An 18,982-nucleotide genomic window follows, 5' to 3' on the forward strand; every position below is an offset into this window, starting at 1 on the left:
AACACATCCAAATTCTCATAGAACCTTTCATCTTTAATAAAGATGTAAAAGATATACAAGGAAAAGGAATAGTAAGTCCAGTTTTCCCAGGGATAGCATCTTTTAGAATCATTTGCTTTGTTGCATCCCTCCCATTAAAAGCCCCCTGAGAGCAAGTGTCGGACCAATTTTTTTTATCTAATTTAAAAGTGAAATATGTAGATTTTAATATATGTACACACACACATACACACATATACATAGTATATATACACATACATACATATATCCATGCATAACTACAGGCAGAATTATAAAGGCAATTATTAGAAATAACCCACTGGATAGTCTCTATGAAAAAGAATAAACAGACACAAATCTGACACCTGAAATTTCAAAACAAGCCCCCCCTCCCATAAAGCCCCCAAATGCCCTAAATCTTTAGTTCCATCCATTCTTATATGAGGTTTCCAGGCAGGGCAAAATGAAAAAGTGAAGCTCCATCGATTACAGGCTGCTCACCTTTAATATAGAGCATGAGAAGAATATAAAGGGAGCCCACTGTCCTGCTTCCCCCTTTTAATTTGGATTTCTGCAATCGGAACTAAATCTTTCAAACTTTAATCCCATCTCAAGGTTAAGCTATGTATATGCTTTACTGACATGAAATACTCATCATGCACTTTTAGTATCGTGCATATGCTAACTCTGCATTTTTCAAAAGTATAACTTTTATTAAGTTTAGAAGAACACTTACCTGATTTAGTTTAGGCAAGTCCTTTGCATTTCTGGCTTTGGATTTATTCTCTTGACTCCAGATTTTAAGGCAGTTTTTATTTTCTTGAGAATTCTTCTTTCCTATTACAATCAATTATCCGAAACACAGTGAAGAAATGTTTATCTGATTATGTTCCAAATACAATTCCCCTAATAGTCATGATGCTGTTGGTAAAGATAATGAACAGCATACCTTTTTCTGTTTTCAAACTCACATTAACAAATCCCTCTTCAACTCCATGTTTGTTCCTTCCTTCTACAGCAACAACTAATAAAAAAATAAATATATAATAAGTGCTCTTTTTTCAAAATGCAATGGTACAGTAGCCTAATTTACACTCAAGATTCTCTTAAGTAAAACTCAATTCCTGATGACTACATGACCTTTTTGTTTGCTATTGTTGTTTACAGCAATGTAATTGATCATTGCATCCTTTTCAATGCTTTTCAATCACCCAAAATACTCTAAAGCCTGGGGATTCTTGGTGGTCCAAATATTAATCAGGTCTGAGCCTGGTTTGCTTTCTCAAGATCAACCAAGTTGATCTGTGCCAAGGAAAGCAAACTAGGAAAGCTTATACCCTGGGAGGTTTTCCAAGACAAAATACTGTGTTTTCAAGAACTGACTTCCCTGTTTTGTGGAAGAATTCTAATAAAAAATCTGAAATAAGAAAAATCTTTGGTAGAAGGTATCAACTACAACTCTGTACTAGAATTAGATACTAAAAAGAAAGAACCTATTTTTATTGATCGCTGCCCCAAAGCCATCACTAGTTTGTAACAAACAATAAGGCTATTGAACTTTACTGTATCATTTGCAGAATATGGAGCTGCATTTACGGTAGTATCTCCCACTATTGAATAGTTATGATTAATATTTCCAGTTTCACATTCTTCCTCTACCTTAATTCATTCACTAGTTCTCTATAAACTGTATTTTCAGCAATTTGGGAAAATACTCTACATTAGTAGGGAAGAGTGTTTGTTTTTGTATATTTATGTTCATATTTATCTATGTTTATATACCATTTTATTAAACATGATTGATATTTAAACTACCAAATGATTATATGGAATACTGATCTTGACATGAACATTATTTTAATTTACCATTATCCTCTCAATAAAAATCTCTTGACAAGAGCCAGTTTGGTCTAGTGGTTAAGGCACTAAGCTAGAAAGCAGGAGACTGTGAGTTCAAGTCCTGCCTTAAGCCATGATAGCCAGCTGGGTGACCTTGGGCCACTCTCTCTCAGCCCAACCCACTTCACAGGATTGTTGTGGGGAAAATAGGAGGAGCAAGGTGTGCTGGGTATGTTTGTTGCCTTGAGTTATTTGTAAAAAACCATAAAGGTGAGATGCGAATGAATACATACAAAATATATTGATCCAATTTGTGAAACCAGTCTTTAGATCTATCATGAGCTACAGGTTTAGAAACAAATATTCTAATATTTGTTGGTAAGCCATCTATTTGTACGTGGAATTCACAAATTTGCTTACTGAATCTGTAGTTGTAAGACTCTGAAAATGCAACATTTAAAAGACATCTTGATAAACAATTGTTCTCCTCACTCTAGACAAGCTGTTTTTTCTTTTGAAGATAAGGGAGAGATTTTACAAAATTATCAATATGCTTTAGTCAGGAACGTGAAAACTAACACATCTTTCTACCCTGTGTACACTCTGGTGTAATGTCTTCAAAGAAGTACTGAGTTGCTTCAAATGCTGAATCTGGCTCTTCTGGATCAGAAGATGGATCTGTACAAACAAGTATAAGAAATCATCAACAATTTTCATATTTTACACAAACACCCCCCCATATCTATCGTTTATAGCTGGAATACTACACAGGTAGTACTCCAGTTACGACGGCAGTTGGGACCAGAATTTCTATCACTAAATGATGTGGTCATAAAGCATGATATCACTGGACTGCATCGCTTAGCAATGGCAATCCCTGCAGCCCCTCTTATCATCACCTAAAATGGTATAGGATTTCACATGAAAGGTATTATCTACAAATTATCCCATGCTTACATACCTGGCAAAACATGCATTTTATAAAGTAGTTTCAGTTTCTCAGTAAGATCGCCATGACATGCTGCACCTAGAAGCAATTGAGTTGTTGTAGTAATCCTAAATATATTCATCTATTAAGTGTCATCAATTTAACATAAAATATGCTCTTCTGAAATAGTTAATATCACTGATACTTGCTTCTAGATCAGTGGTTCTCAACTTTTTTAATGCCGCGACCCCCAACCGGTTGTAAGTCGAGGACTACTCAACTGGTGCAGCACCGTTTGCAGAATGGGACTTTTGGCGGGCTCAGCAGGGCAGAGACAGCCTGGACAATTCCTATTGGCTTTTGAAAGCCAATAGAATTAGACTCTATTCAAGAGAGTCTATTCTATTGGCTTTCAAAAGCCAATAGAATAAAAGGGAGTAGCACAGCTAAGGAAAAGAGGAAAAAAATGGCGGACTGCGTTGTTTGGCGACCCCCATGAAATGGTCGTTCGACCCCAATGGGGTCCCGACCCACAGGTTGAGAACCACTGTTCTAGATAGTTGAATCTGTTAAACTTAATACCCTTGTACAAAACTCAGTACAGCTTTTTAAAATCTTTGAAGCCCAGTAAATTACAGCCTTACTCATTCAAACGACATGGCCTTACACACTACCATTCCCAGCCAAAAGCTAGACTTAAAGGTACAGCTTCAGGCAACATTGCTTTGTCCATCCTTTTGTACACTAACCAGACGTTATCTCTCCTTCTGTAAGTATTGAATGGTGGTATTTTGCCACCATATCTGGGTAGAATAGAGTGATCAGCAAAATCCAAATGGATTTTCTCTCCTTGCCTGATGAGATTTTAATGCAAGGAGATGGATGTTGCTCAGTGTCAAAATCTACAATTGTATTATGAAGCAAGATGTAGTATCTTACTTATCTGGAGTAACTAATAACATCATTTTATCTCACTATAACATAGGCCTATCTGTAAACCTTTGATCTTACAGAAAAATAAAATACATTGGATCAACTGGGCAGCATATACTGTAAGCAAGTTCAGATGATTACTTGTCCCTTTAAAACAGTTAAAGAGCATTGCTATATTAGACCAATTCAAATATAGATTAATTCTGGGATCTGAGGTCAATTTCAATATTTTCTGTTCTTTAACTGAATCTTGTCTTCATAAAGAAGAATAAATTTTGAGATTGTCTGTACACATGTAAACAGTGATGATTTTAAATGAATTGCGCAGTCAAAGCCAAAACAATCGGGATTAACTCAGATATATCACCTGATCTCAGAAAGGGGGGTGTATTTCTACTAATAGATTACGAATAGGAGAATTTGAAGGACAGGATATTAATTAGCTATAAACAATGGCAAAAAACACAAATACGCACATAACCTTTTATAATGCAAATCTGTCTCATGAATGATTGCAGGCCAAGACAATAATGTTATAGTTAATGGTGATAATAAAGAGAGCCAAATGCCATTAGATAAGCAGTTTCATTCTTACTAAGTCCAGAAACAAATTCTCGGAAGTTAATTAAGGAATCGCCATTTTCATCCAGCAATCTGAACAAGCGTGCAGCTAGAACATCAGAATGAGTTCCACATGCCCAAGGAAAGAGAAGAGTAAACATCCCTTTGAACTGCTCAAAATCTATGCGGTACTGTTCCAAATAAGGCAAGCTTGGATCATGACGGTCAGTGGCATTGCTGGTGCCTCCCCAGTAGCAGCTAGTGAGATGTTCTGCCTGAGAAGAATAATAAGGCATGTGAAATTATTATAATCTCTGTAGTTATTTCAGCAACATCTATCACTGTCTATGCAGTTTAAAAACATCTTAATATAAAAATGTTTTTCATACTGTCTGATATAGAACACAGAAATAGAACAAACTCCATCCAGAAACGTTTCTACCTACATATTACTATCGTCACAGGCCTTTCTGTTATTGAGTTCCAAAACTGTGGCCTCCTAGTCACTTCATAAACCTGGGACAAGGAATAATTTAGAAGCCCAAGTTACCTAGTATTAAAATGTTGGTCTAGAATGGAAAGATCCAAGTTCAAATCCATATCTAAGTATGGAACTCACTGGATCACTTTGTACCTTTACTATCTCTTAATATAGTTGATCTCACAGGGATGTTGCTATGAAAACACACCGAAGGAAAGTCCATTATATGTTTGCTTGTTTATTTATTTATTTAAGAAAATGTATGTGGCCACCCAACTCATTCTCAGTGACTCCAGATAGCTTTGCAAAGATGTTGCCTAGAAACCCTACAGAAGTGGTTAGTATATACATGTAAACAACAAATTTTGAGTTTCTGTTTATAGATTATATTTATATCTGCCTTTTTAAGCAGACAGAGAAAAGTGCCATATGTCTCAGATATATTTATATTATTATTTGAGATTTACTACAATATTTGTTTGAAAAGAAAGCTGACTCTGCAAGCCCAGTGAATATTCTGGGTACAATTTACTCTGTAACTTCAAATCTGGTTTTACAGCAAGCATGCAGCTATGATAATTTTTCGGGGTGAAAACAATTAATTGGGGTCCCTTTTTGTTGATTATGATCACAAAAAGATTGTCTACATAGCAATAGTCACATTTATTATCCTGATGAGCATTTCACTCATTTTAAAGTGTAATTTAAATACCATATCCCAGTACATTAAGGGGAGATGAAAAAGTTCTGCTTTATAAATTAAACATTTTCTCAGTAGCACATTTTGGTCTCTTTAAATTATTTTAGTGAAATTAGTAAGAAAAAGGCAGTGCGGTATCTGCTATAAATACCATAGACAAGACAGCTATTTGAAGGTTACCTTGAAAAGGGCATAGAGTTCTTCCAGCTCATCTATTGTAAATGAAGTTTCAGTTACTATGGTTCGTACCTTTAAAATATAAAAAGGAGACACTTTAAACACATGTACTTATCTTTAATATTTAAATTCAAAGAACAAAACTCCCAAGAACTTACCACATTTCGTTTGGTAGTATCTTCTAAGGTTTGAATGACCTTCAACCTTTGTTTGAATCTCATTTGTTCAATCAGATCTGCTCTAATGGTGCCAAATTTCTAAAAGAAAAAAAATAACAGTCATTCTTCCTACAAAATTTAAGAAACAAAATTCACTAAAAAACAATTTCACTTAGACGTTGCCTAAATATAGTACCTAAGATATGACTAAAGGTATGACTAAATGTAAAATCAGGGGTTTTATCTTTTTTTTTTAAAATAGCAGATTGAAATACATATTCTGACATGACAGAAAAATCATCATATAAAAAGGACAGTACTAAAAAAAAAGATAAGAAGAGGGCTGAGAGAGATTAAGAACTTCAATATACTTGGTAGGGATACTTGAAGTGATAATTTGTTGATGTAAAACAATATTTGATTATGGTAATTTTAAATTGATAAAGCTTTAAAACAGGTTGAGTAGTCAAAATTTAAGCTAGAAATGGAATATATTAAATCTATTATATTATTTGTGAGAAATAGAGAGATGATAGTGAATGTATTAAGTTGAGCTGTTTATGTATGTTTTTTACCTTGAAATGTTTGTTTACCCAAACACCATGGTGTGTCTTAAGTACTTTTTGTTAAAATTAAAAAAAACAATAAAATATGTTTTTTAAAAAAGGACAGTACTAAGGTCATATATCTAAGAAAAAATTAATTAGGCAGAATTTCAATATATTTTAAATATTTCAGTCCTAAAAGCATCTCTGCATATCCCAGAGATCACAACTTTTTCTACTCCTTTTCTTCAACTAGAAAGAATGGAACAAGGATAAAAGAGGTCAGTATTTCAACATGTTGCAGGTGCAGAAATCTCTACCACAGGTTCAGGTTAGGTAGTAGATCTCTTGGACCCTCTATTATTTCTTCTAAATGAGTGAATAAGGGAGCACAAAAAGCCACAAAAATATACACTGCAATATTATTACTATTGTTCTGGGTATGACTTCCATAAGGATAAGATATGAAAGAAGGACGAGCTTCACAATTCACTTTTTGATGTAAATCTATCACACATTTAAAGCCACCAATGCATAGATTCCATACTAAATATAGTCAGAAAATAATTAGAGCCTTATACTGTATATGCTCCTCTGTGCTATTGTGCCTTTTTAATGTCATGGAAACTGGACTTCCATTCATTTTCCATCATTCATGGAAAACCCTCATTGCTGTTGCGCTTCTATTTATGTATCAGTTGGGACAAGCCAGTTGTCAGAGAGCCAGTTTGGTGTACTGGTTAAGGCACCAGGCTAGAAAGCAGGAAGCTCTGAATTCGAGTCCTGTTTTACCATGAAAGCCCACTGGATGACTTTGGACAGTCACTCTCAGCCCAATCCACTCATGGGTCTGTTGCTGTGAGGAAAACAGGACAAGGAAGATATGTTGGATATGTTTTGTTAAAATAATAATGGTGGGTTATAAATAAATAAAAACAAATAAACCCTGCAATCACTGCCAATTCAATCCTATAGTCAGGAATGCATGCTATTAATTTCAACAGTGATTTCATCCAGATAAGGGGATTCAGAATCTATATACTACTAAAACTCTCCTTTTTGTTTGTCTGTTTGTAACCTTCCATTAACCCAAACAATGCATCATAGCACACAAATTTTTGAATTAAAGTATCTTAAATCTACCAACTTAAAGAATGCATGTAAAATCTGGATGCATTATTCCCACATAATTGAAATTTTAAGGATCTTTACAGCAATTGTATTTTCAAAGTTGTGGCTACTGAAGCATTGACACAACTAAGGAAATTATGATTTTCAACACTCCCTGCCAGCTGCCTAAAAAAAAATGGGGGGAAAAAATAGGAAACTGGAAACCATTTCCACTACCCACTGCTTTTTTGCCCACCCATGGTCATTCTGTTTATATCTTCAGGTAAGGAAATACCTCTAAAAGGTTTTGGATTATTTACATATAATTCAAAAATAATTCCTGTTCTTCCTGTGTTGTGCAGCTTTCCCAACTTTATATGTTGGAAATAGAGAAAAAATCTCAGAATTTCTAGCCCTGTGGTGGCAAATCTATGGCACGTGTGCCACAGGTGGCACGCAGAGCCCTCTCTGTGGGCACACATGCTGTCGCCCCAGTCCTAGGCCTTCAGCTGGATTTTATAAAACCTTTTCGCTTTAGGCCTCCACCACCTTGTGCAAAAAAAAAAAAAAAGGTTCAATCAATCAATTTCAACTTCTCGCAGAAAAAAAAAGATCTCGCAAAGTTGGAATTGATTGATTGAACTTTTTAGTCCCATCCAGTCTGCTGTTACCAATGCAGCCACGTCCACCCAATGGGCCACACCCACCCAATTGGCTACACCCACCCGGCACCCGACGATACATAAGTGGGTTTTGGGTTGCAGTTTGGGCACTCGGTCTGTAAAAGGTTCGCCATCACTGTTCTAGCCAGACTAGATAATAGCCATGAAATTCCAACAATCTTGAAGGATAAAGGATTACGGAGGAGAGGAGTAGAATCTGACAAATCATTTTCCTACTCATGTTTAATTACCAATATGTTCATGAAATTACCTGATAGGAAGTTCTGATGAGCCTAAATATATCTACTTCAGGATAAGGCCCTATGTCATCACTCAATAGTGAATGAAGATGAGGAATTGGTGGCAAGGTGCTGTCCTTATTGGTCACACTGTCTAAATATCTAGAGGTGGCAAGAAAAATAACAATAATATACCATATTTTAATTCAAGTGTTAAAGTACATGATATTCCACAATTTCTCCTACATTTAGTCACACAGGCATGCTGCAAAAAGTTGGAAATACATTAGAATATTTATAAATATTCTAATATTCTAATATATATATTTCTCCTAAAGAGATCTTCTTCTAAGTAGCCCCCACTTGGCATTTGTTCTTGGATTTCCAAATGGCCTAGTTACTTTTCTGGAATCTCTCATCTTCGTCCCATCTATTATGTCATCAAGCAGTATGCACCATTTTCCTTCAGATCTATTATATTTTCCTTCCTCTTAGTTTATAAAACAAATGCGTATCTATTTTTCTTTGTCACTTCATGCTCATTTAATCCTCTCATATTTCAAATCACAGTCTTCCATATGCCAGGTCAAAATGGGCCACAAATACAGGCTTCCATCATCCATCATGGATTTGTTCAACCAAAGGTTTCTCTAACACTTTGTAAAGAGACAGAGAAAGGGCCTTTGTCATATCTAATCACAATGTGATAATAATAATAATAATAATAATAATAATAATAATAATAATAATAATAATAATAATAATAATAATGACAGTACCAGTTAGTTTGAACTGATTTGGGCCAGGTTGACAATAATGGCCCAATTTTATTCTAAGTATGTCTGATCTGGACTAGGGATTTCCCTGCAAGTTAAATATTGTTGCCAGCATTCTATCATTTTGGAAATATATGCAGTGTATTGACACATACTCATGGTTCAAGAAGCAAAATATCAACAAATGTTTCATTTTTAGATAGTCACATGAAAAGTCACAACAGTGCTGAAGCTTTAAATAGTTTTCTGGTTTAAACCATTCCAGAGTGATCCAAAGATAGTTGAACTTGAAACAGTGTTATGTGCCTATGTGTGATTAAATCTACTAAATGCAACAGAAGCAGCAATTGTTTAAAGATAAAAAACATATTCATTTGAAGGAGATATTTGCGTTCTGCTCTGTATATATGAAATCCCAGGAAATTTTTATTCTAAAACCTCTATCAAAAAGGCTGGGCAAGACTTCTCTTTGGGCCAGGAATGACAATGCTACACTAAAGGAATTACTTAACTCTCTAGAAAACTGCCTCTTATAATTAAATCAAATTACAAAGATCAAAAGAAAATAAACACTGAAGTAAAGTGGCTAGCAGAGACTAATTAGTAAGAAAGCCAAAAGCCTCCACTTAAGAGCTAAGCTTTCCTTGTGTTATATGAAAAGCTTCCGGCAATGCAAAATTTCTAATTTAAAGGTGTGGGGGGGGAATGACTTGCTCTGCATGTAATTGAATGGAAGGAAAATCTGGAATTAGAGTACTTACCTTCCCAACACAGTCATAGCTTCACCATCATCTTTACAGTTCAGCAACTTCTCTACATTTGCATCTAGCACAGCTAGTGCTAACTGGAATATCACCTTTATACCCTCATAGAAGAAACAATCTACCACCACAACAGCACTTTCAAAAGGCATTACACTGAGGAAGAGTGTGAGGAACCATGAAAGAGAGATGGTTGAAATGACTCCCAAATCCTGCATGCAGTCATAGAGTTGTGGGATATAATCTCGAGCTAATTCTTCAAACACACCTTGATCCACCAGAGCACCTGCAAGGTATAATCAGCATTTGATATGTGAAACTGGAATCTCAGAATATGTATTCATGCCCATCTACTAAAATGAAGTACTGTAAAAGCATTTTCCAAGTTCAACCATGTTGAATTACACTTAGGTGTTTTTAATTTCGTCTGCCTCAGTCAACATGACCAATGGGAAGAATTGTGGAAACTACAGCCCAAATCATCTTGGGACATAAGGTTATCTACTTATTTAACTATACTATTTTCTCATTCAGAAGAGAGGCTTTTTTAAAAACATGCATACTTGTTGTCTGATTCACATAAATGTAAATAAAAATAATATTATTATTAATAGCCTACTTAAATAATTGTTTTCCAATTTAAGTAACCAGCAATCAACACAACTTTAGCAATATCTGCAGTTTATAAACAACATGGTTTTATTTTACACACTAGGAACAAAATACATATACCTTATATTTAGCTGTGATATGAAATAAGAAAGCATAAAAATGTAACATAAATAACTACCTACTTAATTAGCTCTAGTATCATGCCATATAATGGATTCAAAACATCCAAATCTACAACTCAAATTTAACTTTTTGATAGTTTTAAATAATTTCCCAATTATTAGCCTTTTATAAAGTCCTATTAACATACCAACAACTCTTGTGTTGTAGTAATCTGGCAGCATGCGCTCACATAAAGCCACCAGCAACCAAAATGCTTCCTCTTCCTTTGCATACAATAGCAAGACTGATGTAACAATATTCATGGCCTAGAAAATATTTAAGACACACAGTTATCTAATTTGACACATTTTTCGTAACAGATTCTGTCAAGCAGTAGACATATAATGAGCAAGTTGCTATGACTTAAGATTTCAAAAATATTTCCCATGAGACTTAAAACGAAAGAGCCCCCAACATTCATTCTCACAGAAAAATCACTGGAGGGATTAACTATAGTTTTAAAAGGCTAGAGGGGGATGACAAAACATGAATAGGAAAAATATTTTATTGATTGCACTGATATTACCTAGTGCTGCAAGCAAACAATTAAGCTCAGAGAGCACCATGGACTCCACAGATTTTATTTTCTTAGTGCCAGTTGTAAAGAACTCAATTATTCCAATGTTACTCTCTCTAACACGACAATTTTCAAGTATTGAGGGCCATTCATCAAAACAGGCAGTGGAGAAATGGGATGATAGTATCAGCAGGCTCAAGGGAACCAGACTAAAAATAATAATAATAATAATAATAATAATAATAATAATAATAATAATAATAATAATAATAATAATAATAATGAGAAGGAGAAGGAGAAGGAGAAGGAGAAGGAGAAGAAGAAGAAGAAGAAGAAGAAGAAGAAGAAGAAGAAGAAGAAGAAGAAGAAGAAGAAGAAGAAGAAGAAGAAGAAGAAGAAGAAGAAGAAGAAGAAGAAGAAGAAGAAATAATAATAATAAAATAAAAATATAAAGTAGATGATAGCTCCCAGAAACTGCCTCATGGAGACAAAGCATATTCGGTAGTAACAGAATGTTAGGTATCAGTCAGAAAAGAAAATCAGAAAGGAGAGCAGATAATAAACATCACAAGACCCTTCTAGGAAAACACAGCTGAGCTTCCTCCACTGGACAGGAAGATGCAAGTGATATGCAGTGTTGGGATCCAAAGCAGAGAAAAGCACTTTCAATTCAGTGTGAGCACCTCTTCCTATCTGCCAACTGCTCTTTAAAGAAGCTGAACATTTTGGGGGGCTCACACCATGTCCACATAGGTCCAGAAAATATATGTTAGACTTAAGATGGCCTTAACATTTTAAAATGATTTATGACAGAAATATTTCAGATCTGCTTTTATGAATAAGGTGACCCACTGGTTGCTCCCCATAATCTTCCTATAGATGTAATTTCTGTTTTAAAAAGTCTATTACCTGGATCACAAGATCACCAAGACTTCTTATTACATAACTGATAGATACTGTCTAATAGTTCAGGGGACTGAAACATGCAGCTCTCTAAGTCATTTTCTGTAGCCTAAAATCATAGTTTGTGAGAGCTAAAGACCTAGGGACACCAGATTAAGCCACAGAAAATTATCCAAGAAGTTGAATAGCCTGACCGTGGCAGCTTACCATTGCCCAACCCAGCAGGTGTCATAACAATAGCTGGGCCTGGTGCACAAGAATCTCACAATAAACAGTGGCACTGCCTGGGAACTCTTGTTTGCCCTTTCACTCTGTAGTGGGTGCTAGATTCTTCAGGCAAAGGCAATAAGGAACTAAGGCTTGCTCAGGGATGTCTGACTGGAAGGTTGGAGTTTTCTGAGGAACATAAATAGGTACATGAGCACCTGGTGGAGTTTGGCCACCTCCCATGTGATCCTCTTTGCTGGGCAAGTAATAGGATAGACAGCCACAATCAAGCAGAGGCTCTTTGCTGGGCAAAGAAAGGAAAGAGGAAAGACCAGTCAGGCAAGGAGAGAAGAAAAGAAAAAAAAAGACTTGAGGAAAATCTCTTTACTTAGCAAGAATAGAAAAGGAAAAGAAAAAGAGACTTTGGACAGCTACAAGTGGGGAAGATTTTCTAAATTATATTATCCTACTTATAACCTTGAAAAAAATAGTCAAAATAATAGTATTCTGGTTAATGAAAAATGCTACAGTACAGTTTCAGGGGCCAAAGTGATATGGCCTCTTTGCAGCTTTCACAGATCTGTTTGTAAAACGAATGCATTTGCTACATCTAAGTTTAATGGACCACCGTGATAGCAAGATGGTGTAATGAAAGATTTAGGCATTAGATGAGAATTGTGGAAACTCAGGTTCTAATTCACTCTCAGACCAGAAAACTTACTTTGGGCCAGTTATTCTTAGCACAAATCACAATAATAATTGGCAGATTGGGAAAAAAATAGAAGACAGAATTGCAACTGAACACTCTTCAGCTTGGGGAACAATGGGATATTGATCAAACAAAACTACATCTTTTAAATTTCCTATAGAATTTTATATCAATCTATTAAAAAGCTTTAGTGTTATAGCCCTCAAACTAAAGTATAATCAAGCTAATGCAATACTTCTGAAGTTTTGAGTTTGAGACACCGGATCTAGATAAAGTCCCGAGGGAGTCTAAGTTTAAATTTTCTGTAACCTCTTCCAGCAAACCTCAATACAGCCCTTTTCATTGGAGAATTAAATCATTGTTAAAAACACTTTAATATCACGTATTTTGTTATCTACAGGACTCCTTGAAAACTTGCAAAGTAACATACTGCAAGATAGATGTCTTATGCAGAGAAACAATGAAGCAATATACAAAAGCTGAATGCACTTTTTTTTTCTTTCATTAGTTTTCTCTAAGATCCATAGCACAGTCTGTTTTGAATACAAAGTATTTTGGATGCTACGTACTGTATACCTATACAAAGATTTGTTGCCTTCCTGAAGCCCATCCTCCTGAATTGAAGTCTATTATCAGTGGTACATTTCTTAGCAAAGCTGCAGATGTATGGATTATGAATTTGTACCTAAATTAACTAGTATGCATCAATGTTATATAGAAAACTCGGGAATTCTGGGAGTTCAAGTCTTAAAGTTGCCAAGGTTGAGAAACACTGAACAAAACAATAAAAGCATTAGGATGAGTGAAAGAATCTATTGTATGATACCTGGCAGTATCCTATATTTGGATTTCTAAATGCATATGCAGTTAGGACTCGCCGCAGAGCAGCAATACCCATCTCATTCTGGAATGCTGGATGCTCTGGAAGAGAGCGATGCAAATCCCGTTCAATCTCTTCTGTCGCAAGATTATATTTCCCCATAGATTTCTCCACCAAGTCTTCATAATAGCCAGCATGGGTAACCATTTCATTTATTGCTCCTAGAAATGCAAATAAGTACATTGACATATAGATTATAGATGTAGGCCAAGAATCAAATTAACTGCACAGATCATTCTCATGCCCAAGAGATCGGCTGACTTTTAGGAATATACAAGTCATTGTTGGACACACACCCACATTTTAAAGTTGTAACAGAAACATTATCTTGCTGTGAGGGGATGCTAATTATAAAACCTTTAAAAAAAATTATATCTAAAATTCTGAATCCATCTAAAGTGTCTTTTTGGATCCCAACTCTATAAAAATATGTTTTAATAAAAACCTTACATTTTAATTAAGTATTGCCAGATATTTGATTTGCCAGTGAATTGGCTAATCTGTTTCTTTTCCTAAGATAGTTTATTGGGTGACAATATTTATTCTAAATGAGTCAAAATACCACACAAACACACAGCCGCGCTAATGTGGGAGTGCATATTGTGCATACACATATGCATATATGAATTCATTTAAAGATGATAATGGAGCTCTACTTCAACAGCCAATGTAAATACATATTAAGACATGTGCTTTTCTCTTGATAGTCTACAAAGTTTATCCAGAGCCTTAAATTACAGTACTCATTCCATAATTTGGGAAGGGGGGGGGGATCTTAACATTGTAAAGTAATTATTTATTTAGATTCTGTATCTCTATTTCTGGCAATTCTAAAGAAATCTATCACCAAATTAATTCTGATGAAATCAGAGAAATCTCCTGGTGAATAAAAATGCTTAGCAATGCAACTATAACTTCCCATTTGCTTGCAGCCAACATTTGGATCTCCACTTTGTACATAATGAATTCCCCAGGAGCAAATAAACCAACTGCTGATAAAACCTTCTAGAGTTATATTACCTACTGATACCTACCTGACAAGAGTAACCATAGTTCCCCTCTCATGTTTTCAGGAATACCTTTTAATGCAAGGTCTCTGGTTTTCTCTGTACGATACATACAGATACCTTGGCCATATTCAGCAAAATGCATTTTCCAAGCTTCTTCTTTCAAAAATTCTTTTGCCTTAAAAGTAATAGATACGACAGCATAAAATACACACGGAAACCGTTGTGTAATAGAATTCATTAATCTTGTGGCCAATTATGATGAAATAACTGAATGGTATGTCTCACTAGTCTTACAATGAAACTTTTGTCATGTGTTAATTTCAAAAGCATATTTATTTGATGTTCAAACAAAACATTTTTGATGCCACATAATTAATTAGCTCTTTGGAAGTTTGATGATGATGATGAAAATAATCTCTGGAACAATTACTTGTGACACTCTTTTTCAACCAAAAATGCTTTCACTATCACTGTACGATGTCATTCTTGCCATAATAAATGTACATAAATAAATCAGAGAACAATGAAATAATTTTTATCAATGATATAATGTATCTTATTTTTTCATTTGTAATATGTTCTGTCTTAATTCTTCAAAGTATTGAATCAGCAGATAGTATATTACAAAGTTTAAATTAATTAAGATGTTAACTATTTTTCAAAACTGACTTCATCCACCATCCTAATCAAGAAACTGGTGCGGATACAATTTACATCCACATATTTTAAAATGAACAGAGCCAGCATTTTTGCTATACAAGTAAGAGCAAAAAAATATTAATTCAACCTACTAATTTAGGGTTGAATTCCTCTGGAGAACGCCGACGATACATAGTCATTAGTGCCTGTGTGATAGTTGGGACACTATTTCCATTCAAGTTGAAGTGCTGGTCTCCATCCACCTCAGAGTTCAGGCTTCTCTGGGGGCTGGATGAAAGAATACTACTTGCCCTTGAATAAACCTGAAGGGAATCACACAGCATCACTTTTAACCTCTGCTTAGTACAGGATTCCAAATTAAACCATCTCTGACAAACAGCTAATATATGTCTGAATGCAGGAACACAATTTAAATCTGCATTCCTGTAACTTATATCTATGATTCCATGTCTTGCATTCTGGCACGACAGAGAATAGATCTTGAGTTTTCTCCGTGAAAGCCTTTCAGATATCCTTTATTGCTCTTCTCTTCTCAAGGATAAACACTACCGCTTCTTCAGTCTCTGCATGTAATTAGAAACTGGGGAGGGGGGGCTGCTTATGGGGAGCCCACGTACTTCATAGAGAGCTCAGGAATGGACAGAATGAAAAAATGACAACCAATGTCAAAACAGTGCTAAGATACTAGTGCCCACATTTTAAAAGCTTTAAGATAGGAAACAGTTTAGCTCATACTTTTGCTGTATCACACTGCCCATCCCTCCTTCCTCCCACTTTTAGTGCTGAGCCTGAGTAATTCAAGCAATTGAAGATGAAAGGCACTGGGGCAGAAAAAGTGCACTTTTGCCAAATGCGTTTGAAGCCCAAAAGAAGGAAGACTGCGCCCCTCTCACCCTTTGTATCAGCTGCGTCCACCCTTTAATCGGTAATTGCTTATAAATATAGATCCATACAAGATCACTGAGAATCAGATAAAACGCAGAGGATTTCTGGCATTAAAACAAAGCTTGAAGAAACACACATTCTCCCTTTAAGCAAAATATTTAAACCTCTCATAAAATATTTTTGAACATTTTCTAATATATAGTATATCTATAGCATAATAACTCTACTGTAAGTTGTTCTTAAAAATTATACATCCATAAATATTCTCCAAATAACAAATTATAACAGCAATGAAGTTATGTTAATCTTGTAAAATCTTTTGTAAGCAGAACAGCTTTTTTTTTCTCCTTTCTGAGTACCATCATATTTATGAAACATACTGTAATTGATATAGAGCAGAGGCCCTCAACCATTTGGGCACCAGGGACTGGTTCCATGGAGAGAGATTTTTCCACGGACTGGAGGGGGCGTGGTTTCATGTGCTGCCTGCATCTCATGAATGGGGCTTCACTTGTTTGCACGGCCTGGTTTCTGGCATGTTGCAGACTGGTGCCAGTCCACTGATACAGGACTAGGGACCCCTGATATAGAGGACTGACCCAACAAATTCTCACAAACGTATTGTTTCTTAGCTTGCCAGGGAAGGTAATGCCATACTTTTTTGTAATTGTTTTTTCTTTGGCATCCTGTACTATTTAAATGACTTATAAATGATCCTGAAAACAATTGGGGTAGAAAAATGGTGGGAGCAATCAAACTGATCTGAAAAACTGTCAAGAAGACAAAGAAGCTAGAAGAATGCTCAAGAAAAACATTATTTTTTCATCTTACAGTTTCCGACAACTTATGTTAATGATAAGCAAATAAATGAACATTTCAGTTTGGTTGAAATTTTCAGAAAAAGTTATTGTAGTTAATGACAGGCACTTATTGTTTCTTCTGATTTGTAGCTAAACTGCAGGAGATGCTAAAATAGTAGGTGTGGGGGGGGGGGAGAAAGACCTATAAATCAAAAGGTTCAGACACCTTTCAGGTGGAAGGTACCACTGTATTACATTGGTGGATACCATAAAAATAAAGTAAACATTACAAACAAAATAACTAAACAAAATTTTAAAATAGCTAAAATTTGATGAAAGCTGGAAATGTTGCAAGTTTCCCATCTCATAACAATTAGATATTTTAAAATTATGTTGGAAGTCAATGGATACCGTTTTGTGATGTTGCAGATGCTATGTGCCACTATTTATTTATTTATTAAAATTTATAGACCGCCCCACTCCCGCAGGACTCCGGGCGGCTAACAATAAAAACACAATATAACTTAACAAGACAAACAATACAGTAACATTCATCCAGGGGTCAGATTTTATAAACCCCAGGCCTGCCGGAAAAGCCAGGTCTTAAGCAGCTTGTGGAAAACCAACAGGGTGGGAGCGGTCCTAATCTCCGGGGGCAGCTGGTTCCAAGACGTGGGCGTCACAGAGAAAGCCCTCCCCCGCGGCACCGCCAAATGGCATTGCTTGGCCGAAGGGACCTGAAGGAGGCCCAGCCTGTGGGATCTAACCGGACAAAGGGAACTATGAGGTAGTAAACGGTCTCACAAATAGCCTGGCCCTGAGCCATATAGAGCTTTAAAGGTAATAACCAACACCTTGAATTGGACCCGGAGACCAATAGGCAACCAGTGCAGCTCACGGAGGATAGGTGTAACGTGGGTGTACCGAGTAACACCCACTATCACTCGCGCGTCTGCATTCTGGACCAACTGTAGTCTCCGAATACTTTTCAAGGGTAGCCCCATGTAGAGCGCATTGCAGTAGTCCAGGCGTGAGGTGACGAGGGCATGAGTGACTGTAAGGTCCAGGTAGGGTCGCAACTGGTGCAACAGATGAACTTATGCAAAGGTCCTCCCAGCCACAGCCGTCAAATGATGTTCCAATTTCAGCTGTGGATCAAGGAGGACACCCAAGTTGCGAACCCGCTCCGAAGGGGGTATATTTTCCCCTGCTAGAATCAACACTGGACAATTAACATGATCCTTGGGAGGCAACATCCAAAGCCACTCGGTCTTGTCAGGATTGAGCCTGAGTCTGTTAACCCCCATCCAGACCCTCACGGCTTCAAGGCAACGGCCCATTACATCAGCCGCTTCACTGAGAGAGCTCGGGGAAGAGATATATAGCTGGGTATCATCAGCATACTGATGAACCCTCACCCCGTGCTGTCTCATGATCTCGCCCAGCGGCTTCATGTAAATGTTAAATAGGAGGGGGGAGAGGATCGACCCCTGCAGCACCCCGCATTCAAGGGGCCTCGGGGTTGACCTCTGCCCCCCCCACCATTACCGATTGCGACCGGCCAGAGAGGTAGGAGGAGAACCACAGTAAAACGGTGCCTCCCACTCCCACCCCTCCAAGTCGTCGCAAAAGGATACCATGATCGATGGTATCAAAAGCCGCTGAGAGGTCAAGTAGCACCAAGACAGAGGAATAACCCCTGTCTCGGGCCCACCAGAGATCATCCATCAGCGCGACCAAAGCAGTTTCTGTGCTGAAGCCGGGCCT

At 36.5% G+C, this 18,982-nt stretch overlaps 1 protein-coding gene across 3 annotated transcripts in view; it reads right to left on the minus strand.

Moving 5' to 3' along the window:
* Positions 1-18,982, minus strand: part of TBC1D9 (TBC1 domain family member 9) — a 68,182-nt gene that overhangs the window by 20,050 nt on the left and 29,150 nt on the right. For 2 of the 3 annotated variants that reach the window (XM_039338927.1, XM_039338925.1), the window contains exons 8-20: positions 15,662-15,832; positions 14,895-15,045; positions 13,807-14,021; positions 10,793-10,910; positions 9,871-10,156; positions 8,366-8,495; positions 5,778-5,876; positions 5,623-5,691; positions 4,296-4,536; positions 2,801-2,866; positions 2,419-2,517; positions 950-1,024; positions 737-837 (exon numbers count right to left, since the gene is read on the minus strand). In XM_039338927.1, coding sequence (XP_039194861.1) covers positions 737-837; positions 950-1,024; positions 2,419-2,517; positions 2,801-2,866; positions 4,296-4,536; positions 5,623-5,691; positions 5,778-5,876; positions 8,366-8,495; positions 9,871-10,156; positions 10,793-10,910; positions 13,807-14,021; positions 14,895-15,045; positions 15,662-15,832 — 1,821 coding nt within the window. The remainder of the gene's footprint in view (positions 1-736; positions 838-949; positions 1,025-2,418; positions 2,518-2,800; positions 2,867-4,295; positions 4,537-5,622; positions 5,692-5,777; positions 5,877-8,365; positions 8,496-9,870; positions 10,157-10,792; positions 10,911-13,806; positions 14,022-14,894; positions 15,046-15,661; positions 15,833-18,982) is intronic. The other variant, XM_039338926.1, reaches the window with a different exon arrangement.

The sequence above is a fragment of the Crotalus tigris genome, unplaced genomic scaffold, assembly GCF_016545835.1.
Source record: "Crotalus tigris isolate CLP2741 ecotype Arizona unplaced genomic scaffold, ASM1654583v1 scf7180000017725.2566008, whole genome shotgun sequence".
NCBI classification, from domain to species: domain Eukaryota; kingdom Metazoa; phylum Chordata; class Lepidosauria; order Squamata; family Viperidae; genus Crotalus; species Crotalus tigris.